Source organism: Delphinapterus leucas, chromosome 16 (assembly GCF_059928025.1).
Source record: "Delphinapterus leucas isolate spDelLeu-1000000601 "Yukka" chromosome 16, BTC_Dleu_Yukka2, whole genome shotgun sequence".
NCBI lineage: Eukaryota > Metazoa > Chordata > Mammalia > Artiodactyla > Monodontidae > Delphinapterus > Delphinapterus leucas.
In genome coordinates this window covers 60,971,383-60,999,167 of record NC_143144.1, presented here as the reverse complement: position 1 = coordinate 60,999,167, position 27,785 = coordinate 60,971,383, and the positions used below count along the sequence as shown (strand labels likewise).

The 27,785-nt window shown below is 41.5% G+C and overlaps 1 protein-coding gene across 16 annotated transcripts in view; it reads right to left on the bottom strand.

The window, feature by feature from the left end:
* The window catches only part of GBF1 (golgi brefeldin A resistant guanine nucleotide exchange factor 1), a 126,432-nt gene that overhangs the window by 82,992 nt on the left and 15,655 nt on the right, over positions 1-27,785 (bottom strand). For all 16 annotated transcript variants that reach the window (XM_089897297.1, XM_089897298.1, XM_089897296.1 and 13 more), the window contains one exon: positions 27,564-27,630. In XM_089897297.1, coding sequence (XP_089753423.1) covers positions 27,564-27,630 — 67 coding nt within the window. Of the gene's footprint in view, positions 1-27,563; positions 27,631-27,785 lie in introns of those variants that run through there.

Here is a 27,785-nt window from a genome sequence, read left to right as displayed (position 1 = left end):
AATTTAGTTTTTAAATATCTCCCATGTGCAAGGCCTTTATCTCCATTTCAGAGTTCTGGATAGATTCTAAGAAGAGCTCACATCATTATGTATCTCAGTCTAGAAGATCCATAGTGGTCCCATAACTCTGGTCACTCCAGTCTATATGCAACAAATTTTATAGGATCAGTGGTAAATGGGTTGAGGAAGCACAAAGGATTACCTGAATAAAACTGAGGGGCTCTCATGAGGAGAGGGCTCCTTGGACCAGTTGCCACAGATGTTTCCCTTAAAAGAAAGAGAGAAGACAGGGCTTCCCTGGTGGCACAGTGGTTGAGAGTCCGCCTGCCAATGCAGGGGACACAGGTTTGTGCCCCGGTCCAGGAAGATCCCACATGCTGTGGAGCGGCTGGGACCGTGAGCCATGGCCGCTGGGCCTGCGCGTCCGGAGCCTGTGCTGTGCAACGGGAGAGGCCACAACAGTGAGAGGCCCGCGTACCGCAAAAAAAAAAAAAAAAGAAAAGAGAGAAGACAGAGGGAAGAGAGGAAGGAAGCAGCAGGAGAGGGATGGATCATGCTTACCGGTTTGCTTTAGAAAAAGAGAGGGTTTTTATTAATGCTTAAGGCTGAGATGGTAATGGGAGAGAAAGATTCACATGCTGAAGCACATATATTCCACATATATATTTGTCATATACACCCTGGATAATTTAGAGACAGGAGAGTTTGAGAAAAGACAGAAAGGGAGGGCTGAGTAGGAAGAACACAATTTTTCAGGGGGAAAAAAATTAGTATTTAAGTCCAAGTAAACTTCTGAAATTTTCCAATTAAATTCTTGTGTAGCTAGCCTCCAAGATGACCCCCAATGACAATGATTATATACTTTTGTGCAATCCTCTCCCAGATCATGTCAGGGTTGGTCTGGGTGATCAATATTATATGACAGAAGTTCTGAGGCTAGGTAAGAAACATTAGTGTGGCTTCTGCTCTCTCTCGGATCATTTGCTTAGGGGTAAGCCAGCTGCCATGTTGCTAGCCATCCTATGGAAAGGGCCACATTGTGAGAAACTGAGGCCTCTGGACAACAGCCTGCGAGAAACTGGGGCACCTTACCAATAACCACATGAGTAAGCTTCGATATGGATCCTCCAGCCCAGCCAAACCTTCAAATGACTGCAGCTCTGGCTGATCATCTTGAGAGATCCTAAGCCAGAACCACTAGCTAAGTGGCTCCCAGAGTCCTGACCCTCAGAAACTATTGTGAAATAAAAAAAAATTTAAGCTGCTTAAGTTTCAGGGTAATTTGCTACATAGCAATAGATAACATGATAACATAACATCAAACTAAACAAGTTTGATGGGGAACTGTACCATATTGTAATAATATCATGATTCCATCTACTGAGTGAGAAAAAGAATCATCGTCAAATTAAAAGTGGTGTGCTGCCCAAGATACCATTAAAAGCTAAATAAGGCTAAAAATGGGACTCCATTGGAGAGAATGAATTGTCCTTCTTTTCCAACACTAATCTAAGGATTGTCACAAAGAGGCCCCATCAGAAGAGTCCAACACAGTTTCTTCCCACTAGTCATATTATCTATCCTACAGCCATAGACATGGAGTTAATGAAGGGTAGGTTTCACGTACAAGCCACTGTGAGGGTGTCATCCCATATAGAGGAGTCAAAGTTAAAATTGAGGCAGCACACTTATCCCCAGAGATATATGCCTGGTACTAAGTTGAGATTCATAAGATTCTCCCTGAGTTTTCCTTACCACTAAATGCTGGGATAACTGATGCTCACTGAATGCCGATATTTGTATGAATAAAAATGAAGGGATTTAGCAAATCTTGTTCCTGCACACAGTTGTCAAAAAAAATCTGACCTTTACAACAGGAAAAAGAGGGGGGATTTAAAGATTTAAAGAAGAGGCAGTGACTGTCTGATGTATAACAAACCTTTGAAAAATTATAAAGCAGTGAAAATCCCCTACTGGTCCCAACAAAATGTGTCCAATTTGCATTCCAGCAAAGCTTTCCATACATACCATTTGGCTCCTGTGTGTACTTCCAGGCAAGTAAATCCCGAAGAATAATACCACTGGGACCTAAGCCTGATCTCTGATATATTACTGTTCCACAACTCCAGATCAGGCTCCACAAATGCCTTTTTGGTTCCAAATAACTAAATCAAAGTCATCCTGATAAGCTTTGAAAACAGGGAATGTGAGGAGTGGTTTAATGAATGTTACAACTCAACCTATTACAGACCACAGTACATTACTGGAAGAGGGAGGGTAAAAAACCATCCCCAAATCTCTCAAGACCAAATCCAGACATACCTGTCATTCAACCATACCTGACTATAAAGCCTTATTCAAAGCATGACTTTGATCAAATGGTTAGGATGCATTTGTAAACCTAACACCAGAGTGGCAGGTGGGGGAGGGGAGGGAGGGAGGTTAGAGACTACAATTTTCTGTTTGCTTTGAAAACTGGTCCAAACTCATTTAAAAAAAAAAAAAAAAAAAGCAACCGATGGAAGCAATAAACACTGAAATGTATTCTGAGTTATTGAGATTTAAAACACAGCAAACACATTACACTAGAAAAAATAATTTTTCTGAAAGTTAGAAAAATCTACCACCCAACACATAAACTGGAGAAAGCAGTGCTACAAAAAAAAAAAAAGAAAAGAAAAGCTGGACTTATAGAGAAAAGCAAGAGAACTAGAAGGTCAAGCTTCCTAGTTCCCAGCATCAATTTTCTCCTTTCAAAAGAAGAAAGTAACTTCCACAACAGAAAAATTTAGATAAGACACACTAAAACATTAACCATAGTGACTATTATTATATGAATCACAAAATAGACATAAGAAGTAGAAATTGATGGCTTAAAAAAGGTAAGAAAAAGGCATTTAGGAACTCAATAATTTGATGCAGAAGACATCAAGATAAGAAACCATCTTGCCAGATAGAAAAGAAATGGGAACATTAGAGTATTAATGTCCATATAAGTAGTAATGGAATAACAACTGAAATCAATTTATGTAGCACCTTAAAAAGAACCAGTCACTCATTAGACGGAATTAGAGCTAACTCTGTCTCCAGAAGGTTATTCAGCAAGCAGGAAAGTCAGCTGGCAATCTGCAAGCAAACTGAGTCTCCTGTATAGTCAGCAAGACCCAGCCCATTGCCTGGTGCAGGATTCTGATGGCATATGAAACCAGAAATACTACCATCTACTGTCAAGACCCAAAGAGTAACTGACACTCTCTTTTTGGCAAGTCAGATTTCAACCCTGTCTAGGCAACCCACATCAGCTGTGATCACTATCTCCTACAGATTTTAGAAGAAAGTAATTCTTTAGCACAAAATGTAGAACCTCAATACTTTATTTGACCAGAAGAGCCTTCCAGCGACTTCAGGGAAGCATGCCAGGAGATCCATAAGTACTGGAAGGAGTTTTACCTGGTGCTGGTGAGGATGTGGAGAAACTGGAACCCTCATACAGTGCTGCTGGGACTGTAAAATGATTCAGCTGCTGTGAAAAACAGTTTGACATTTCCTCAAAAAGTTAAACACAGAGTTACCACATGAGCCAGTAATTCCACTCCTGGGTATATGATTCAAAAGAATGAAAACAGGTACTGTACTCAAATACATGTACACACATATTCCTAACAGCACTATTCACAGCACTATTCAGCTTTAGCTGCTCCACCACATGTGGGATCTTCCCAGACCAGGGATCGAATCCACGTCCCCTGCACTGGCAGGCAGATTCTTAACCACGGTGCTACCAGGGAAGTCCCAAAAGTAACGATTCTCTTATCACTAGTTCTACTTAATTTTTCTAGTGTTTTAACAGGATATGAGCTTCCCTTCTGGGAAACCATAATCAAGTTCCAGTTAGGGCCTGTGGTATCTCCTCTGTAGCTTTTGTAGAGACAAGGAATCAGCTCAGGCCATAGTACAAAGGGACCATTTTGGATTCTTGCAAAAGTAAAGTACAACTGGTAGCTTTCCACTCACCAAAACTTATTGTTCTGAAGCAGAAATGTTGGTGAGCCATCTCTGTCTTGCACTCCCCAGTGGAGGCTCACTGAATCCAAGCTTCTTCAGCCAGCCACAAATCCTTTGAGACTCTACATCTGCTGAGACCTCATGAGGATTTCACACTATGCAAGACCACAGTAAGGAATTTCCCCTTCCTCCATCACAGTTCAATGCTGAGTTCTCTGGAGACACAGGTACTTCATTGTTTCCTGTCTTGCATTCTGAACAAGACTTTTCCCCTACCTAATGACAGTTTAAATTTCACCAACAGACAGGATGTTCTAGCTTGAACAGTCATTTTTCATATTGTCACTCTGTCTTTCACATTTTCTCATTCAAATTGGTAAAGCAAAAGCATTTTCAGAGTATGAGGTCCATCCTGTAATGTTTAATACCTGTTGTAATCTTTGCTCCCATCGATAACCTCCCACCCTCCTGGCACAAGGCCTTAAGTCACCCATGTCCTTAAAGACTCCTAAAATTGGTGGTTTATAACATCTACTTTGTCCCCAACCTACTCCATGATGCCATGAAGACACACAATATACACAAACTTCCTGAAGTCCTTCCTCATTGTTTTATTCATTGCTATTTTCATAGCTTCCTTTTGGAGAAAAAAAATCGGAGCTAATAACCAAAGAGCAATAGTCACTACAAAGGGGTGCTAAACCAGCCTCTAGGCTCACAGCTATACATCGTAAAAGCACAAACTGAGAAGTATCCCATTTCTCATTAATTAAAAAACAAACAAACAAACAAAACAACTGCTTTTGGAATTCCCTGGTGGTACAGCGGTTAGGACTCAGCACTCTCACTGCCAGGGCCCGGGTTCAATCCCTGGTTGGGGAACTAAGATCCCACAAGCTGTGCGGCGTGGCCCAAAACAACAACAACAACAACAAAAACTGCTTTAATAAAAGTGGTTGTTGGGCTTCCCTGGTGGCGCAGTGGTTAAGAATCCACCTGCCAATGCAGGAGACACAGGTTGGAGCCCTGGTCCGGCAAGATCCCACATGCTGTGGAGCAACTAAGCCCGTGTGCCACAACTACTAGAGCCTGCGCTCTAGAGCCCGCGAGCCACAACTGCTGAAGCCCGCACGCCTAGAACCCATGCTCCGCAACAAGAGAAGCCACTGCAATGTGAAGCCCGCGCACCGCAACGCAGAGCGGCCCCAGCTTGCCGCAACTGGAGAAAGCCCGTGTGCAGCAACAAAGACCCAGCGCAGCCAATAAATAAATAAATAAATAAAAATTTAAAAAATGAAAGTGGTTGTTAATGGCATCAATAAACTGCTTACCCTGTCAGCTTAATTTGGAGAACTTTAAAAGTTGACCTTCATCTCCAAAATATACAAGCAGCTCATGCAGCTCAATATCAAAAAAACAAACAACCCAATCCAAAAATGGGCAGAAGACCTAAGAAGACATTTCTCCAAAGAAGACATATAGGTGGCCAACAAACGCACGAAAAGATGCTCAACACCACTATCATTAGAGAAATGCAAATCAAAACCAAAATGAGGTATCACCTCACACCAGTCAGAATGGCCATCATCAAAAAAGCTAACAATAAATGCTGGAGAGAGTGTGGAGAAAAGGGAACCCTCTTGCACTGTTGGTGGGAATGTAAATTGGTACAGCCACTATGGAGAACAGTATGGAGGTTCCTTAAAAAACTAAAAAGAGAACTACCATATGACCCAGCACTCCCACTACTGGGCATATACCCTGAGAAAACCATAATTCAAAAAGTTACATGTACCCCAATGTTCATTGCAGCACTATTTACAATAGCCAGGACACGGAAGCAACCTAAGTGTCCACTGACAGACGAATGGATAAAGAAGATGTGGTACATATATACAATGTAATATTACTCGGCCATAAAAAGAAATGAAACTGAGTCATTTGTAGTGAGGTGGATGGACCCAGAGTCTATCATACAGAGTTAAGTAAGTCAGAAAGAGAAAAACAAATACCGTATATTAACGCATATATATGGAATCTAGAAAAACGGTACTAATGAACCTAGTGGCAGGGCAGGAACAGAGACGCAGATGTAGGGAACGGACTTGTGGACACGGCGGGTAAGGGGAGGCTAGGACGAATTGAGACAGTAGCACTGACAGATATACACTACCATGTGTAAAATGGCTAGTGGGAAGCTGCTGTATAGCACAGGGAGATCAGCTCGGTGCTTTGTGACAACCTAGAGGGGTGAGATGGGGAGGGTGGGAGGGAGGCTCAAGATGGAGGGGACAGATATATACATATAGCTGATTCACTTTGTTGTACAGTGGAAACTAACACAACATTGTAAAGCAATTATAATCCAATAAAGATGTTAAAAAAAATTTTTTTAATAAAGAAAATGTGGTAAAACAAACAAACAAAAAATTGCCCTTTAATACACAGGTACAATCCTAGGACTACTTCCCTAGGCAAGGGGTGCTATTCCCTCCCTTAAGAACTAATGGTTTGTACCCCCATAGTTTCTATCACCATGATATGATCTTTTAATAGTATCTAGTATCATCAGTAACTACTACACTTTACCTCCTCTCCCTGCCCCCCCAACCTTATCCCGCTGAGTAAGGCATTCAGAGCCAGTAATTGCCACGTCTTGGTGAACTTTTAATTTTTCTGCCACCTCTCAGCACTACAGTTCTGTGACTCTCCTAACCCCAAGCCAGAACTTCAGCCTGCTCAATTAGACCCTGGAACTAAAAAATTCATGTGCTTTATTCCCAGAAAGTTACTTCCACACACTACCAGAAACAGCCTGGCTCTGTTAGTGTGTATGCCATGCTTTCAGTGAACCTTCCTATTGAACTTGGATGTCTAACAACAGGGACCAGCGAGCAGCAAGCCTGCTGCTAGAGAACAAGGTCAACTCATCAGGCAGTCCAGGATTCTCTGGAATCAGCTCCTTTGATAGACATAGCAGAATCACAAAGAAAAAGGGCATTTCCCATGGAGTTGTGATTAAAATAATAATGTTAATTTGCATCCAGGTAAGACAGAAAGGTCCAGAAACAAGTAATACTTATTCACCTCTGTCTCTTGATCCTCTTTTACAAATGGCCCACCTGAAAGTTAGCTATAGTTCTGCCCTCATCCACATAAAAAGCAAATAAATAGTTAGGTCGTTGTTTTTTTCCAAATCATAAGCACATTTTAATAGAAGCTTTTACTAACTGCGTAACCTTGAACATGTTACTTAATCTTTCTGGAGCCTGAATTTTACCTGTAAAAGGAGGATACTAATAAAGGCTCAGTCTATTTTGTGGGTTGTTATGAGATGTAAATGAAAAAAAAATATATGCAGACTATCACAGTCAAGAGGAGCCTAAGGAGACATGACAACTAAATGTAATGTGGCATCTTGGATGAGATCCTGGAACAGAAAAAGACCATTAGGTTAAAACCAAGGAAATTTGAATGAAGTACGGACTTCAGTTAATATATTAGTATTGGTTCATTAATTGTGACAAATGTACCATACTAATGTGAGAGGTTAATAACAGGGGAAATTTGGTGTAGGGTATATGGGAACTTCTTTACAACTTTTCCATAGATCTAAATCTATTCTAAAATAAAAAGGCTTCTAAAAAAGTTTTAGATACTTCCCTGGTGGCACAGTGGTTAAGAATCCGCCTGCCAATGCAGGGGACACAGGTTCGATCCCTGGTCTGGGAAGATCCCACATGCCGCGGGTCAACTAAGCGCATGTGCCACAACTACTAAGCCTGTGCTCTAGAGCCCGCGAGTCACAAGTACTGAGCCTGGGCTCTAGAGCCTGTGAGCCACAACTTGCGCCCTAGAGCCCACATGCCACAACTACTGAGCCCGTGTGCTGCAACTACTGAAGCCCGTGAACCTAGAGCCCGTGCTCTGCAATAAGAGAAGCCACCACAATGAGAAGCCTGTGCACCGCAACGAAGAGTAGCTCCCGCTCGCTGCAACTAGAGAAAGCCCGCACGCAGCAATGAAGACCCAACGCAGCCAAAAAAAAAAAAGTTTTAAAAATATGCAAAAGCATTTCACAAACTGTAAAGTTCTAGTCAATTGTAAAATATCATATAACTTAGTAGATTTAGTCTTTCATAGAGATTGTTGGTAGGTGGGCAGCCATCTTAAGCAGCTCAGATAACGGAGATAGCTTAAAGAGTTAAGTTCCGGTGTGGAAGAGTCTAGCCCCCAGAAACATCCCAGCTGTTTCCTGCCAGCTGGTGCCTCATGTCTGACTTTCAATAGAGTTGATTTTCGTTGTATAATTATATTTGTCTTTCAACTTGTCTGTTTTACTAAAAAAAACGGTTACTTTTTAAAAAGAGGCTCTATCCAGGTATGTGCTTTAATTTAAGACTACAAAAAGTGAACTGTAAGGCAAGGGTATGGCTGTTTATTGGGTCCATTTCCTAACTGCTCAAACAGATCTAATTTCTATTCCCAACTTCAAATATAGGAACAGACAGACACCCAGAGATAGAATACAGCAAGTGTACCCAACTCCTGCCAACTCCTGTTCTGCCCTGAAAAAAAAAAAAAAAAAAGAAGAAACCAAGAGTCCCAGAAGTGCAGGAAATTGTTTCTCAGACGAAAGACAACACTTCCTTTCCCAGAACAATCCATCTCCCACACTGACATCCTGCTCCTGCTATATTTACCCAACCCAAATCTGCCGATGATATACTTCCAGCTGCACTCCTGCCACATGGTCCTGTCACTCAGCCACGACACTCAGAGGGGAATCTGTCCAGAGGGCAGAGCCTAGAAATCACTACACACTAATCCATGCTTCCTCTATTGGTAGCCTTCAGAGTAAAGTGAGACAAAATACGGACAGTATTACTCCCTGTTTATTTTGGAAGTGACTGGGGAGACAAGACGTACTTCATTTTGTATAGTTGCTAATTTTGACTGCTCTCACAGTAGCCAGTGGAGGAGCCTAAAGAATGAAGGGATTGAAATGGAAGGTTAAAAATAACTGTTAATGCTAGCTCTCCAAAAGGCATCACTTAATAGACTCTTCCACCCCAACCTACTAGGATCAGGCTATCAAGTCACCCTATTACAGGGTAAGCACTTCAGTTCTGAGTGGATGGATCCAAGGAGTCAAAGATGGGACCATTTTATTCAACCCAACCTCATCCTACCTTGCAACCCACTCTACTGAAGGGGGAAAGCCCAAACAGTAGACTGGGTAAAGGTAAATGTTAGCGCTAATTCCCATTTTCCTATTTAGCAGCCCTGTATTCTTGGTCCTTCCCTCCAAGTTCTTTTCTTCTCCTCCTTTGCGTTCATTCTTCCTTACTTTCTGCCTCTCTAGCTCCATTTATTTTCTTTCCCTACTTTTATCTCTCTTTTTAAATTTATCATGGGCAAGGTTTCCTCCACAAAACATAACTGATAGCTAGTAAGGCTTTCAGTAGTAATGTCGTATCATCAGCCTACTCTTCACTGTAGTAACACCAAAGGACCTGAGACTCAAGAGCAATACCTCTTTCTCTCTCTGCCTTTTCTTTTCTTAGGGAAGCTCATTCACGAATATTGATCAGATCCTTCGAAGGAATAAAAGGAAAGTAGAAGCAAAAGGAAAAATGTAGCGAAAAAAAGAGCGAAGGAGAGAAAAGGGTGATAGTAAATAAGAATGGGGAGTACTTTTCTCAAACCATTTTTCTCTCTTAAAGCTCCTGATGGGCATTTCAAAACTTTATTCATTTTAAAAAGCTGAAGTAGAAGTTCTTAATGAGCCCAACCAGGCTTTTAAAACAGATTTGAGAAAAGTTGAAATATGTTGCATTCATATTGCTATCCCACTTATTAAAAGAAGGGGGAAAGAAAAAAAGAGAAGGGAATCAGCTTCACATGGCTGTTTCCAGTCTGGCTTAGAGGAGAAACATTTATGCTGTTGGTTGAGTGGAGAACAAATTCCACTGGGTTATGTTGCCATATTGTAGGAAATCACCAAACCCTCAGTCAAGCCTCATTGAGATAAACCTTTTCCCAATTTTCAAAACTCTTTTAAGTTACTGGATTTTTTTTTTTTTTTTTGGCTGTGCCACACAGCTTATGGGATTTTAGTTCCCTGACCAGGAATCTAACCCAGGCCCTTGGCCATGACAGCGCAGAGTCCTAACCACTAGACTGCCAGGGAATTCCTCAAGTTACTGGATATTTTTAAAAAACAGCATCACCAAAGCCATAAAGAAATACAGACCTTCAGGACATGTGACTGTATTTCTTAGAAAGAAAGAAACACAAGCAAGCTAAGAAGAAAATTCACATTTTCTTTCCATACCTAAGAACAAGTCCTTTAAGAGCAGGTATTTTAAGCAACCACTCAAAATTTTCTGTCACTGCAATCTGAAAATGGTTCAGGCAAAAATCATCAATGTATGATAAATCATGGGGGGAAAAGTTTAATGAAGAGCAAAACAAGGTCTTAATGTGTCTCCCCACAGACTCCTTATGAGTTCCAAGGGGCTAATAGTATCTATCCAGTGGAGAAACAAAGTAACACCTTGATGAAGTGATCAAAATTAATAACACAAATGAGGGGCACCTCCACATATCATATCCTGAGAAGGACACTATTATCAGTAGTGATTGTATAGATTCATGCCAGATACATATAACCTGAATCATGATGACGAAAACACCAGACTAACCCAAATGAGGAACATTCTCGAAAGAAAGAAAGAGAGAAAGAGAAAAAGAGAGGGAGGGAGGGAGGGAGAGAGAAAGAAAGGAAAAGAAAGAAAGAAAAAAAACTGGCTGGTATTCATTAAAAATTTCAATGTCATAAAAGACCAAGAAAGGCTGAAGAACTGTTTCAGATTAAAGGAGACTAAAGAAACATGACAACTAAATGCAATATGTGATCCCTGACTGAAGGGAAAAAACTAAAAAGTTTATTATTGGGACACTTGACAGAATTGGAATATGAAAAGTACTGTATCAATGCTAAATTTCTTGAATTTGATAACTGTACTAAAGATTATGTAAGAGAATATCCTTGTTCTTAGGAAACATACACTGAAATATTAAGGGATAAAAGGTCGTGATATATATAATCTACTCTCAAATGGTTTCGAATAAAGTTTATATACATATGTATGTGTCTGTGTACAGAAAGAGAATAATAAAACAAGTAGCAGAAGGGTATATAGGAGATCTCTGTATTATCCTTGCAACATTTCTGTAAGTTTGAGATTATTTCAAAATAAAAATTCAAAAGAATTCACCATCAGTTGACCTGATTAAATGTCCTGACACCAATTAGGTAAGGGGGAAATGGGGCTGGACTCACATTCTAGATAACAATACAACCATCTATGGTAGGGGAGCAAGCCAACTTTTTCCTTCCCTTTGGAGCTTTCAGAGGAAAACTATTACCAACATAAATATTTCCCGCTCTCTGCCTTCTGTTACTGCATGCACACAACCCAGTTTTGCTGACTCTCGAGGCTGCAGCCTACCTAGGACCACTTAGCATCCTGGCAGCAGCTCCCATTCTCTAAATACCAAAGAGTTCTACCAAATGCAGCCACTGCTCATTTCCTTCTTTATAAAGAACCTAGAGAACAGAATAAGTCTTTAAAACCTCTGAAATGAGACTGATTAAGATGCTAATCTTGGGCTCACTTGGGAGGATTAATGAGCCATATTTGGATTCTGGCAACAGAAATCCACTTCCCTTGACTACTTTCCCCACAATGCTTCTTTCCAGGTGGGCTGAACCAAAAGAAAACCTCTCTTCCTGGGCCAGAGGGAACCAGGATCCTCTGCCAGTCACTGGGCTCTGGTCACAAAAAGTATTTGGCTATAGTAGGTATTAACGATGTACCTTGGATGTACACTCATCCCAGAAAAAAGGCAAAGGAGAAAGAACTGCACTTCAAACATAATAAGCGGGTTTCCCTGGTGGCTCAGTGGTTAAGAATCCGCCTGCCAATGCAGGGGGCACGGGTTCGAGCCCTGGTCCGGGAAGATCCCACATGCCGCGGAGCAACTAAGCTCGTGTGCCACAACTACTGAGCCTGCGCTCTAGAACCCACGAGCCACAATTACTCAGCCTGCGAGCCTAGAGCCCGTTCTCCACAACGAGAAGCCACCGCAATGAGAAGCCCGTGCACCGCAACGAAGAGTAACCTCCACTCACCGCAGCTAGAGAAAGCCCGCGCAGAGCAACGAAGACCTAATGCAGCCAAAAATAAATAAATTAAATAAATTAAAAAAAAACATAATAAGCTATCAAGCAAATGATAGGTCACAGGTCTTTTTGTGGAATACATTTATACTCCAACAGCCACTCCAACCTTCTTTTTTCTTTTTTGGCTGTGTTGGGTCTTTGTTGCTGCACATGGGCTTTCTCTAGCTGCAGCGAGCGGGGGCTACTCTCATTGTGGTGTGCAGGCTTCTCATTGCGGTGGCTTCTCTTGCTGCGGAGCATGGGTTCTAGAGCGTGCAGGCTTCAGCAGGTGTGGCATGAGGGCTCACTAGTTGTGGCTCATGGGCTCTAGAGTGCAGACTCAGTAGTTGTGGCTCACAGGCTTAGGTGCTCCACAGCATGTGGGATCTTCCCGGACCAGGGCTCAAACCTGTGTCCCCTGCCCTGGCAGGCAGATTCTTAACCACTGCGCCATCATGGAAGTCTCTCCAACTTTCTCTTTTAGAAAGATCTTAACCACTGTTTTTTGGGTTTCTTTTTTTGGCTGCATTGGGTCTTCGTTGCTGTGCACAGGCTTCCTCTAGTTGTGGCGAGTGGGGCCTACTCTTCGTTGCAGTGCGCGGGCTTCTCATTGCAGTGGCTTCTCTTGTTGTGGAGCACGGGCTCTAGGTGTGCGGGCTCAGTAGTTGTGGCGCGTGTGCTTAGTTGCTCCGCGGCATGTGGGATCTTCCTGGACCAGGGCTCGAACCTGTGTCCCCTTGCATTGGCAGGAGGATTCTTAACCACTGTGCCACCAGAGAAGCCCTTAACCACTGTTTAACTGCTTCACTGCCTTACTATCTCTTTCCACCCTTGAAAATCCTAGGAATACATTTTTTTTCCCTAAGGAGAAAGGACATTTCTAAAGGGCATTCTCTCTAAGGACCCAAGTTTCTTAAGGGTTACTTCTAAATAAGGGTGCTTTTCTCTGGGATTCACAAGATAAATATATGATGGTATGTTCTATTAATTTGAAGCTAAATCCTATCCAAAGTCACATGGGTTTTGATACTTTTTCCTCATATGAGGCCGCTGGGCTAAAGACAATGGGTTGCTACTAAAAAATGTTCATGTTATTTTTGAAATGGGATTGTCCGATTCGAGCTATAGAAAAGGACTTTGCTCATTCTTTATTTCTGGTTGTGCTGGGTCTTCATTGCTGAGCCCGGGCTTTCTCTAGTTGCGGTGAGTGGGGGCTACTCTTCGTTGTGGTGCACGGGCTTCTCATTGAAGTGGCTTCTCTTGTTGTGGAGAATGGGCTCTACGCTCGCGGGCTCAGTAGTTGTGGCGCACAGGCTTAGCTGCTCCGCGGCATGTGGGATCTTCCCGGACCAGGGCTCGAACCCGTGTCCCCTTGCATTGGCAGGCAAGGATTCTTCACCACTGCGCCACCAGGAAAGCCCCTCATTCTTTTATTTATTTATTTTACAGTGTTGGCCCAATTAAGTTATGAATTTTTATTTTATTTTTTTGGCCACGCCACAAAGCTTGAGGGATCTTGGTTCCCCGACCTGGGCCCTCAGCAGTGAAAGCAGAGTCCTAACCACTGGACCGCCAGGGAATTCCTCTCATTCTTTCGGCACGTTAGCTAAATAGCTATTAATATCTTCGTTTTGTGCCCCAAGACCATAGAATCCTAACAATTGTGTTAGAAGCCCCAAGCCTGAGAGCTGAATTTTATTAGAAGCTGATTTTTTTTTTTTTTTTTTGCAGTACGCGGGCCTCTCACTGTTGTGGCCTCTCCCATTGCAGAGCACAGGCTCCGGACGCGCAGGCTCAGCGGCCATGGCTCACGGGCCTAGCCACTCTGCGGCATGTGGGATCTTCCCGGACCGGGGCACGAACCCGTGTCCCCTGCATCGGCAGGCGGACTCTCAACCACTGTGCCACCAGGGAAGCCCTAGAAGCTGACTTGTATTAGAGAAGACAATCAGCCATTGATACTTTTTTTAATAAGTTTATTTATTTATTATTTATTTTTGGCTGTGTTGGGTTCATTGCTGCACGCGGGCTTTCTCTAGTTGCGGTGAGCTGGGGTTACTCTTTGTTGCAGTGCGTGGGCTTCTCATGGCAGTGGTTCTCTTGTTGCGGAGCACAGGTTCTAGGCACTTGGGCTTCAGTAGTTATGGCATGCGGGGGCTCAGTAGTTGCGGCACTCAGGCTCAGTAGTTGTGGCCCATGGGCTCTAGAGCGCAGGCTCAGTAGTTGTGGTGCACAGGCTTAGCTGCTCCGTAGCATGTGGGATCTTCCCGGACCAGAGCTCGAACCCATGTCCCCTGCATTGGCAGGCGGATTCTTAACCACTGCGCCACCAGGGATGCCCCCAGCCATTGATATCTTATCCTGTGGTACAATTTTAGTCAGTTCAGCTCTGAGATGCAGACTGATTAATCAAAGATGAATATAAATGGACTAATCGAGCCAAGACATTCAAAGCCCTAAAGCAGCTAATGAAGCTGCCATGCACATGGTTACTGCCCAGTAGCCAAGGCGAGAGGAGAGAGTGGGGGTGGGATAGATAATGCAGACAAACACAAGTGCTGTTCTTCTGACCACCCTAGAACCTCTTTCAGCACACCAGGGCATACAACAATTTCCTGAGGTCACATGTGGAAGCTGGGAAGACTTCAAACCAGTGCCCAGCTGTCCACTCAAATTCCAGAGCTTCTCAAATCAACAGCCCACTAGACCATATACTTTATGAGAACAGGAACTGTGTTGGTCTCCTTGAAAACTAGGTTCTTAATACCTAATTCAGTGTCTGGCACACATTATGTGCTCGAGAAATACTTGACTTAGTAGATAAATGAATTTCTGCCAAGAGCAAAGTTCCTGGAAAAGATGCTGTTCCGGAGTCTTTCCAGCACAAATTACTCCCTCCTTGACCCACCAAAAGAACTAAAAGGTTTAAAAAAAAAAAAAAAAGAACTAAAAGGATGGCCAGGCCAGGCCATGTCTAACACAATGTGCTATCCCCCTTTCCTGAACAATCAGCTTAACATCACATAAAACAGATAAGGTACAAGGTGCAAAGTGACTAGTTAGTCACGATTACATCCACAATCATTATCTCCTTGGGGGAAATCATAACATTCTCCAGGACTGTTATGATTCAAATGGTCTCAAATTAACCTCTGCCTTGCAAAAGCTGATTCATCCAGAGAGAAACGACCATATAAATAGAACTGCTTCAGCCATAAACAAAAAAAAGGAAATCCTGTCATTTGTAACAACATAGATGAACCTTGGGGACCTTATGCTAATTTAATACATCAGACAGAGGAAGATAAATAATGTATAATCTCATTTACATGTGAAATCTAAAAAAACCAAATTCATATAAACAGAAAGTAGAATTGTGGTTGCCAAGGGGCTGGGTGTTGTAGGGAATGGGGAGACGTTGGTCAAAGGGTATAAACTTCTAGTTATAAGATGAATAAGTTCTGAGGATCTAATATACAGCATGGTGACTACAGTTAAAAATAATGTATTATATACTTGAAAGTTGCTATGAGAATAGATCTTAAATGTTCTTAACACACACACACACAAACTGTAATTATGTGAGGTGATGGATGTGTTAACTAACATTATTGTGGTAATCATTTTGCAAAATATATGTGATTCAAATCATCATGCTGTACACCTTAAACTTACATAATGTTATATGTCAATTATATCTCAATAAAGCTGGGGGGAGAAAAGAGATCTTTAAGTAAATAAAGAAATGAACAGATAGATAAGATAGGTCTCTCTTTACCAGGGCTTTCAAAGTTTTTTTTTTTACCATGACCTACAGAAAGAAATACAGTTTGCACTGTAACCCAGAACATACATGTCTCTAACTGAAAACAAAAGTTTCCCCAAACAATATTTATCCTTATTATGTGTGATGCACTGATACTTTCTATTCTATTCCTTTTAATGACCACAGCTTGTACCAGAAAGCAAGGAAGTGCTCAAAGCGGTCATATCAAAGGAACTAGTTTTAAGGGGCTCTCACTGATCAAATTTGGAATTACTTGAGCACCAAAAATAATCATAAATGAAATTAACTGTAAACATTGAATAAATAAAAATTCACAGGCCCCCCAAAAGGGGGAAAACTTACTTGCCACCGTCAGTTGTCATTATTACACAAACTCCTTACCTGAAAATTGGCGATTTAAGGGAAAGAATTAAGCATTTTCCTTGCCTTTTCAGGAGAAACTGTGTTCATCCTCCAGTCTGTGAAGGAAAGCTATTCTAGACACTGCCAGCTAATAATGTAGAAAGAATGACAGAATTAGAAAATCATCATTCTGCAAACCCCCTCCCCTCAGTGAAATAAGTGATTCTGGCAAAAATTCACCAGTGGGTGATCATTAGGTAAAAGGATATTAGAGACAGGATATTCACAAGGTGCCAAATTACTACTTCACAGATTATCTACCAATTGCAAAGAGAAAAATAAATTTATTTTACAGTGAGGAGATATGGCAGTCACCACCAGAAGCAAGTAATCAAATTTACCACCACCAACGGTGGGACAACTTGACAGTATGTGCCTCCTGTGGTGATAGAATATGAAGCACACAGTATCATCTATGAAATACTCTTGCCAAAAATGTTAAACCTGAATCAAATTAAGCTTTTAATCCTAACTTCTAGAATGGAAATATATGAGATAGAGTCACAAGTTAAATAACACCATAAGGACACAGACAAACCCAGAATATAGAACATTCTAAAGATAAATGGCCTGGTCTCTTCAAAAAGTCAATGCCAAGGAAAAAAACAATAGGGTGGAGAAAACTGTATTAGATTTTTAAAGTCTAAAGAGATATAACTACCTAATGAAATGAGAATTCTGCTTGGATTTTGGTTTGTAAAACCAGCTATAGCTATAAAAGGCAGTTTGGGAACGAAAAGGAAATTTTAATACATGGACTGGATATTAGCTAATATTGGTAAATTACTGTTAAGTTTCTTAGGTGTGACAATGGTACTATGATTATGTAGGAGAATGTCCTTATTTAGGATGCATGCTGAAATATCAATACATCTGCAACTTATTTTCAAATGGTGTATGAAAAATATACACACATATATATTGATAAAGCAAATTATGACTAAATATTAATAATTTTGACTCAAGGGCTTCCCTGGTGGCTCAATGGTTGAGAGTCCGCCTGCCGATGCAGGGGACACGGGTTCGTGCCCTGGTCTGGGAAGATCCCACATGCCGCGGAGCTGCTGGGCCCGTGAGCCATGGCCGCTGAGCCTGCGCGTCCAGAGCCTGTGCTCCGCAATGGGAGAGGCCACAGCAGTGAGAGGCCCGCGTACCGCAAAAAAAAAAAAAAAAAAAATTTTGACTCAAGCGTGAGATGTAGGTGGTCACTGTTGTATTATTTCAATTTTGCTGTGTTTGAAATTTTTCATACTAAAATTTGAGGAAAAAATGCTGTGCAACCCTTTAAAATGATATTACAATTCATTAATAGAATGCAACTTGTAGTCTGAAGATACCACTCTAGCCCACAGTAGGGTAGTCATCATATTATCTTAGCTCTCTGGGACTTCCTTGGTGGTCCAGGGGGTAAGACGCCGTGCTCCCAGTGCAGGGGGCCGGCATTCGATCCCTGGTTGGGGAACTAGATCCTGCATGCATGCCACAACTAGGAGTTCGCATGTCACAACTAAGAAGTCCTCATGCCACAACTAAGAGTCCGCATGCTGCAACTAAGACCAGGAGCAGCCTAAATAAATAAATAAATATTTTTAAAATAGTATTATCTTAGCTCTCACTTTATTACCAGTATGGAGGCAGTTTTCTTTAACCTGTGGCCCAAAGAGAAGAATGAACCTTCATGAAAAAGCTCACATGGAATGAGGCTTTCTTATTCTGCAACCCTTTGTCAAGAGTCTCCCAAGTTTTATATTTTTCTGCCAATTAATAACTCGCTTTACTTGAAAAGGAAGAATAATCAGTTGAAAAATTCCTACTAGTGTCAGGAAAATTTCATTTTGTCCCTCTACTTTTAGATGATCTTTCCCAATTCAGGGTCCATCACAGATAACATTAAAGTCCTTTTGATCCTCTTCCTCACCAATTAATGTCCCCAACTACCCTTAGCCTCCAGTTCCCAAGCTGCTTTCCAGGACACCTGGAAGCAAGCTACATGGCTGACTGCAGAAAAACCTTTGCTCCCACACTACATCTGGCCCTGCCTTTCCACCAAATCAAATGCCAATTTATTGCCCTCTGATGTACAGTCTATCAGTCCACTTCCTGGACGGCCCCACTTCACATTGGGCCAGAAACCCAAAGCAATAATGTGAGTTCTACAAACGGGCAAGTAATTGCTCAACAAGCGTGGAACAAGGAAAGGTCAGTTGTGATATGTGCACATGTGGCAGCCCTTCACAACTCAAACTACAGTGGTAACAGTGGTAACAGAAGGCTGGTGCTCCAGAAGAGGCATGCACTGAGAAGCCAGCCAACAGGCAGCCAGGAGTGCTTGTCCATCTAAGTCCTTCAGACTTCCAAAGACCAAAGTAAAGAAACAAAGACAAATGCACTCACCCTTTCCATAAACATATCCAATATCATTTTAGAAACTGGGGTGACCAACTGAGCATCTATGAGCATAGAGAGGTGGTTAGAGAAGGTAAAGCTAAGACAAATAACTCTATACTATCTCTCCTAATCCAAACCGCACACTGAATTTCAAACACCTGGCTTCTTCTGAAACCCTCTTGGCACTTGCCCTGAGTTTGAGTGGGTGGAAAAGAAGAAAGGGACTCTGCCTGCTTCCTTGTTAAAAACAAAGCAGCAGCTGGCTTTCCCTCTTTTAACTCATCTGACTGCTGTCATGGCAAGTTGAGCACATACCCAGAGAGAAATTTCAGGCCTCGAGAGGTGGCTGTGCTAAAGAGGACAATGTCAATGAGAGCAATACCAGCAACAATGACACCCACCACACACCTCACTGTTACCCTGTCCCCCAAACTATACTAGAAATTAGGTTCTTTGCTTCTGATTTTGAGAGCCGAGCTATTAAGAATGCCCTTTTTGGGACTTCCCTGACGGTCCACTGGTTAGGACTCTGCACTTTCACTGCCAAGGGTGCAGGTTCAATCCCTGTTCGGGGAACTAAGGTCCCACAAGCTGCGCAGCACAGCCAAAAAAAAGCCCTTTTTTTCACAACTTCCTTTCAGATACAAGTAGTGGAAAATGTGCCAGGAGACTAGTTCTAACGGCTAAGCGTGTTTGAGCACTAGGGAGAGAAAAAGGGAGAGCTGGACCAATAAGAAGCCAGACTACACAGAACTGCTTCTTCTCAAGAAAGTCTTCATTTTATAGTCCTGAGGACAAATAAATGTTTAGAAGAACTTCTTGGTTTAGAAGTGTCAAATGAAGAAGGTTCAGATCATTTGGGGAAAGCCCCAGTAAAAAGAAATGACAAAGTTAAGTCATCAAAATACAGGCCTCTGGAAGCCATCTTATTGATATGAATACTCCCTAGGGGAAAAAGAATCACAGTACCTTTACTTTCCCTAACTGTGCTCAAATGCCTGCAAGACTGAGGCTACTCAAGCTACCAAGATTCCAAATTGCCAAAGTCAGCCTGACTCAAATTCAAGTCACACCCTAATGTGCTACTCAACAATCTCCAAACTAATATAGTCATGTATTTTATTATACAACAAGATACACAAAAAGGGCACAGGAGGGACTTCCCTGGCAGTTCAGTGGTTAAGACTCCACACTTACACTGTGGGGGCACAGGTTCAATCCCTGGTCAGGGAACTAAGATCCCACGTGCTACATGGCGTGGCCAAAAAAAAAGGCACAGGAAAGAGATACTTATATTAGTGTGCCCAACCTTGCCTCTTCTAATACTTAGCCCATTACATAAATTTGTCTGACAAAGTTTATCATACTTGGTTCTTTCAGCCTCCACTTAGGCCTTGAACAATTCACCAGCTCATTTCCAAGTGGGTCAAAGCTAATGACTCGGGGAATTTCCTGGTGATCCAGTGGTTAGGACTCTGAGCTTCCACTGCCAGGGGCCCGGGTTCGATCCCTGGCTGGGGAAGTAAGATCCCACAAGCCGCAGCACGGCCAAAATCAAAAAAAAGTTAGTGACTCATTCAACCTTCTTCTCATGGCTTCTCATGCTGATTAATAATGATATATTGCTTACTCTAGGGAGATGGTAGCTCTAACACCAATTTTTTTTTTCAAATATTACCCTTACTCTAACAGCAAATTTTTTTTTTCAAATATTACCCTTACTCAATCTTTTTCCTGACAGTGACTACTAAAATCTCTTCACTACACTTTCCCATATTCCAACTGAAACAGATTAACTTGAGGTATGAGGCATCCTGGAAGAGTTTTGCTTCAACTTAGAAGGCTATTTCTATGAGGCCTAAGCCAAACAGGTGTTAAGTCATAGTTCCTCCCAGGTTGCCTTTCAGACTCTGTTTAAATGTTCTCTGTAAACCTCTGGAGGTTACACGGATTCAAACCTCCTAGCTCAGATTCTGAATTCACAAAGCTTGAGACAGACAGTACCCTACAGGTGTGTTTGTCCAGGATAAACTATATTTAAATAAACTCCTGATACATCCACTCTCTCCAGGCACCTGCTTCTCCCTCTTAAACTCAAGCACACCATATCTTGCTGTCCAGGTAAGCACAGTAAAGAAATATCCTATCCCTCAAATATCTTATCCCTCAGAGTGACAATATGCAAACCCACCAACGTCTTTGGGAACACCTAAACTCTGGCCAGAACAGCTTTACATGAGAAAGCCAAATAAGCAAATATATGAGCTAAATTTTTGTTCATTTCTTTGGCTTATGTGTTAGCAAGGGAAAGAGTGGGAGTAAGAAAAGATGGCAATAGATTTTTCTCATTCACTCTCACCTATTCCATACCTGATAGGGAACCATATGGCACAGAGTAGAGGCTACAAAGGTTAGCCTTGGAATGGTCAGCTAGAGCCACTAGTCTTAAAAACCAGTGGTTACGAGGGCAGGAAGTTTGTTTACCATTACAGATCCAGTGCCTAAGTGCCTAAGCAAAATGTCTAGCACATAGCAGATATTCAATAAATATTGGTTAGAAGCAATTCAACAAGCTAGACCCAGAAGAAATCCAAAACTTGGTGAATCTCACAAAGAAAAGGTCCAAGCAGCTACAACAGTTCCACAGTTAATACAGGTGCTTATACTGAGCCTCAAGACCATATTAGTCTTATGCTAAATACCCCCAAACCCCATAGGTCCTCAGAATTAAAAAGGCCAGCCAGGGGTTATATCTCCAAAGGCAAACTCACTACCCTCCCCACCACCACCACCCCTGACACACACCACTAAGAGGTCTTCCTCAAGCCCTGGCCTTAAAGGGCTTTAAAGGCTTTAAAGTCATTAACAGGTGATTCCTTAAGAGAAGATTCTGGTTGTGATACTTTTAAACTGTTCTTCTCTCTGTGCTTTAAAACAAAAATTTTCTGGAAAAGAATCTCTTTGTAATGATCTAAGTTTGAAGACCAAGGACAAAGGCAGCCTCAATCTGGAGGCAAATGACCACAGCCAAACACCACAAATCACAACTGACTAGAGCCTTGTCCATGAAGTTATACTGAATGAAGGGTACTAAGGCTTGCAAGGATTTGCCTAATCTGGGAACAAAGAGATCAAAGACCAGAGACAATGCTGGCTAGAAGTATTCTTCTAAACTGTCTACTCTGGGGGGACTTCCCTGGCGGTCCAATGTTTAAGACTCCGTGCTTCCATGGCAGGGGGCACGGGTGTGATCCCTCGTTGGGGAACTAAGATCTCACATCCCGTGCTGCGCGGCTAAAAAAATAAAAATAAACTGTCTACTCTCCACAGACCTAAAACCAAGAGCAGTATCAAGTATCCTAATATTTCACTTTCCCTTTCATCCCCCTATCCCATGCCACAGATCTTACCACCCAGTCTAACTGTGAGATTGGAGATAACTCCAATAAGCAAGAGCCCCAACAAGATCTCTAAAAGGATAAAAGGAAATGTGTCTTTGGAATCTAAGCCCATGGTAGGGCTTGGGCAGATGCAAGGGAGAGGCATTGGTCCTTCTGCCCCTAAGGCCAGGACAACCCAGCCCTGCAGGCAGCACAGAGTTAACTACCCACCCGCTTTGAGAAGCACAAAGGTACATCACTGCAACATGCCTAACATTTACATTGCCTCTCTCTGCTCATTAAACAGGTTTTGGTTAAATAATGAACAAACTGTATTACAGACTCCGATGAGAATTCCAAAATTATAAATCAACTGGGAAAGCCCAAAGGGGCAGACAGACAGGGAAGGGGGGAGAAGGATAATATTGACTAATATAAAGGGCGCAGCTTGACAGTGGATATTCCTGCCACACCTGATCAAACACACTCCGTTGGGGGAGGGGAAAGAGAGCAAGAGAGGGGAGATGGGACAAGAGAGCCTGAAATTTGCATCCGGAAAAGATTAAAATGGATTCTTTGGGGATAGAGAAAATACATAATATATATTACTATAAATGCAAAACTGTACTAAAAGCTAACTCAAATGTCAAAGATTACAGCTTGAATAAATTTAAATATAAAAGCCATGTGCTTCTTGAGTTAATGAGAGAGACATAAAAGGACAAACTGGGCTAGGAGGCTGAACAGAGCCTTATGCTGCCTTTGCTGGGCAATGGGTTCAAAGAACAGCAGCAACTATAGTCAGAGGCTTCCCTTCATGGCTCTGAGCCTTGAGAAAGAACTGGCAAATCCCATTACTTTTCCAGTGTACATTTGTTATTTTTAAAAATTAAGATACAATTCATATGCCATAAAATTCACCCTTCTAAAGTATACACTTCAATGGTTTTTAGTATATTCACAAAGCTGTACAATCATCATCATTATCTAATTCCAGAACATTTTCATCACCCCAAAAGGAAACCCTATAACCATTAGCAGTTACTCCCCATGCCCACTCCCAGCTCCTGGCAACCACACATCTGCTTTAACTCCTTCAGAATAACCTCCTAAAGGATTCCTAAGAGAACTGAAAGACCAAATGAGGGGCAGCAGTCAAGTCTCACTGGTGGTGAGCTATGGCTTTATCCAAAGTACCAATATGCAAACTTTGCTCTTAGGCACTCCATACCTTCCAAGTGCAACCCTCTCTTTAGATTTGGTATTAGAATATTCTATTACTCTAGATGTTACAGAGCATCCAGTTGTCATGCATTTTAGGCAAATACTGACTGCAAATGTAGTCCAGAGACATATCTGTGAGAATAACTGATATGGACTTGCTAAACTTACTAGAGACAGTGGACTTATTTCCTTCACAATGCTCAGATAATGTTCCTGGAGGAGTAGGTAGCGCTTATGTCGGTAAAAGATTCTGACTGCTTACAAGAAAAGAGACAAAATCATTTAGGTTGACTGACAATGTCCAATGAACCACCTATTTCCATTAGTAATATTCTTAACCAACCCAGCCAACAAATAACCTAGAAAAGTGCAAACAGAAAGCCTTTGTAAAAAGAGACCAAGCCCAAGTCATTTTCATGAGTTAAACTGAATAGAGTCTTAGAATTCCTGCCATACTTCCTCCAAACTAAGTGGTACAACATTCCCAGTCACATAGCACAGGCAGTCCCTTCAGTCCCTCTCTCCAAGTTCAAAACCCTTTCCCAGCCTCCAACCATTAACAGGCTTCCAAGAAAGCAGTCCTCCTGACACTGCCAATCAGAAAAATCTGTTTGTTTTGGTAAAAGAAACAAGAAATTGGTCATGGATTGCAGAGTCCAGGACCACAGGGGCAGTTGACCCATAAACCTGTTCCTGGAAGCCAGCACTATGTGGGGGGTCAGAACCAATCAGAAGACCATGAAATGCTCTATTTTGGGTCCACTCTGTTATTTTCTCAGGCAGGTAATATGCTAAAACCCAAGAACAATGGGGCAACCTTGGCAGGCACCATTTCAACATCTGCCACAGCTGTTGGTCCCTGGAAAATACTACAATCTTCTTCCTTGCTCTGAGGGAAAGCCTGGCAACCTTGTTGGAACCCAGCTATGTTCCTAGTACCACTGACAGAACTGGCTCCTCAGTGCATTCTGGTTTTAATAGTTTCAAGCTGAAGATAATCTGTATTCCTAACCCAAAGATGTAAGAAAATTAGGCAGCAGACTCAACTTTGGTAGCTCTTAGATGGTCTAGACTCCAAATCCTGGACTGCACTATTCACCACAGATACAGTCTCTGAACTGAAGTCTTGGGATATGTCAGAATGGAGAAAACAAGTGCGGGATATGGATTGGATGGCAAGTAGGAAATGTGGCTGTCAGGATAGCAGCACCACCTCAGCTCCTCAAGGTCTGCAGCGTGCCCAAAAAGCCTGCAAGACTACTCCAGTCTGACCTCAGCCATTTTAAGGTGTCCCCAGCCACTTATAACAACAATTCCTAGCTGTCTATAAAATAATTGCCAAGTTTTCAAATGTATTAACTTGTTTAATCCCCTTAACTCTCTTAGAAAGACAATACTCTGAACTCTGACCCACCAAAGAGTTGTAAATATCTACTCACTACATTTTCTTTTTAATTGGGATGTGTACGCTTTATCTGAAAAGCTGAAAAGATCTGGCAGCAGCATGGATGCAACTAGAGATTATCATACTAAGTGAAGTAAGTCAGAAAGAGAAAGACAAATACCATATGATATCACTTGTATGTGGAGTCTAAAATATGACACAAATTAACCTACCTAAGAAGCAGAAACAGAACAGAAACAGACTAACCTACCTAAGAAGCAGAAACAGAAACTCACAGAAGAGACTTGTGGTTTTGGGGTGTGGGGGGAGGGGAGAGATGTAGTGGGAGTTTGGAGTTAGTAGATGCAAACTATTACATATAAAATGGATGAACAACAAGGTCCTACTGTATAGCACAGGGAACTATATTCAGTATCCTGGGATAAACCATAATGGAAAAGAATATAAAAAAGAATGTATACATGTATAACTGAGTCACTTTGCTGTATAGCAGAAATTAACACAACATTGTAAATCAACCATACTTCGATTAAAAAAAAAAATCTGTGCAAGCCACCAACTTTCTAAAGCAGCCAAATCACTTACAGTACAGGCCATAAAATGGAAACATGCCACCTAGTTGCATTAGCCCTGCTAACCAGCTAACAACAACAACCTCTATACTACTTGATCGTTCTTGGTTAATACTGCCAACACTTTTTAACTGAGTAGAATTTGCTCCTTTTAAGAAACATGTAGGGGCTTCCCTGGTGGCGCAGTGGTTGAGAGTCCGCCTGCCAATGCAGGGGATGCAGGTTCGTGCCCCGGTCCGGGAAGATCCCACATGCCGCGGAGCAGCTGGGCCAGTGAGCCATGGCCGCTGAGCCTGCGCGTCCGGAGCCTGTGCTGTGCAACGGGAGAGGCCACAACAGTGAGAGGCCCGCGTAACGCAAAAAAAAAAAAGAAAAAAATAAGAAACATGTAGGGGATCCTTAGATAACTTCTGCCCATGTTTAGGAAAGTAAAAAGGAATTTTTCTCCAGATATTCTCCTATTGATACATTTCTCATGAAAGGAAAAATTTATTTGTTCGTTTATTATTTATTTAATTTGCAAAAGCTTTAAAAACTATTTCATTTGTGGTCTTAGATATGTTACTAGCTAAAACCATTCCAGGGTTATACACTGCAAAAGCCCTTTATAGTCAACAGAGGAACACAGCTCGGAGGCTTTCCCTTTAGGTCTACATATACCCCCTTGAAAAACCTGAAGTGTTGAGACTTGCCTCCTCCCTTGGCATGTTTTTATACATAATATAAGGCACTTCCTGTGTACCTTCTCCTCTAACTGTAAGAACAGAAACAATGCAGAACAGGGCACTAAACCAGGCATCAGGGGCCTGAATTCTGACGGAAACTCTGATGGAGTTTTGACTCTGCTTCTTAGGATCTGTGACCTCAGCTAAATCACTTAAAATATCTCTGGGCTTCAACTTCATTCATAAAAAGGGGACAATATCTAACATGCCTCCCCAACAGGGTTGTGTAAAAGTTCAATAAGGTATGGTAACTAGACTTACCATGGTGATCATTTTGAAATGTACAGAAATATCAAATCACAATGTTGTATAACAGGAACTAATATAGTATTATAGGTCAATTCTATTTCAAAAACAAACAACTCACAGAAAAAGAAATCACGATTGTGATTACCAGAGGCAGGGGGTGGGGGAAGGAGGAACTGGATGAAAGCAGCCAAAAAGTACAAACTTCCAGTTATAAGATAAATAAGTACTAGGAATGTAATGTACAACATTATAAATATAATTAACACAGCTGTATGTTATATACGAAAGTTGTTAAGAGAGTAAATCTTAAGAGTTTTACATCACAAGGAAAAAAAATTTTTTTTTCTATTTCTTTAATTTTGAATCTATGTGAGATGATAGATGTTCACTAAACTTACTGTGGTAATCATTTCATAATGTATGTAAGTCAAAGCATATGTACACCTTAAACTTACACAGTGCTGTATGTCAGTTACATCTCAATGAAACTAGAAGAAAACATGAAGTTCCCCATACAAAAAATAAATAAATAAGTGAAAGAAAGTTCAATACAGTAATAAATATGAAAGTGGCTTTGAAAATTCTAAACACATGAATATTATGTAACATAATTATGATTAGGAGAACAGGGGCAGAGTGTGTGACACAAAAGATTCTGGGAATAAGAGAAGACTAAAAGATCTGCATTACAGAGAGCTAAGGCCCTAAAACCAACAATGATTTTCTGTAAGAAAAGGGTTTTGCTGCAAGTATTAAAAACTTCACTTGTGCCACCCACTTCCTATCTTATAGAATACATAAGTTAGAGAAAGAAAGTAGTTAAAGCAAAACAAAACAAAACCAAAAGATAGCCAAAAATAACTTACTTATAACTCAAGCAATGAAGGAAGTTTATAATTGTATGAATGCTGATTCCCCACTAAAATGGGACACTCTACTAGGAACTCTAGGAAGGATCAGCAATAAAGTAAACCAGAGCAAACTACACCCGTGGGCCAAAGCTGGCTTGCAGCCTATTTTTTAAAAGAAAATTTTATTTATCACTCATTCATTTAAGTATTACCTGAGTCTGCATTTGAGCTACAAAGGCAGAGTTGAGCAGTTGCACAGTTGCTACAGCCTGCAAGGCCTAAAATATTTATCATATAGTCTTTTACAGAAAAAGTCTGCCCATCCCTGCAATAAATCACACTTACCTGTTACATTGTTTAAAACCTCCTTTAGATGACTGAAACTATGCAGCAGAGGATCCCGTTCTTCATCCTGTAACACATAAATTAAAAAAAAAAAAAATTCATTATCAGGCCAAGAGGAAAGAGGAAATAAAGGACAGATCAAGAGCTCTTTCTCTGAAGCCAACCAGAAAATTCAGTTTTCCTTCTGAAGAAAAGAAAGTTAGCTATAGTTCATTTTTCCAG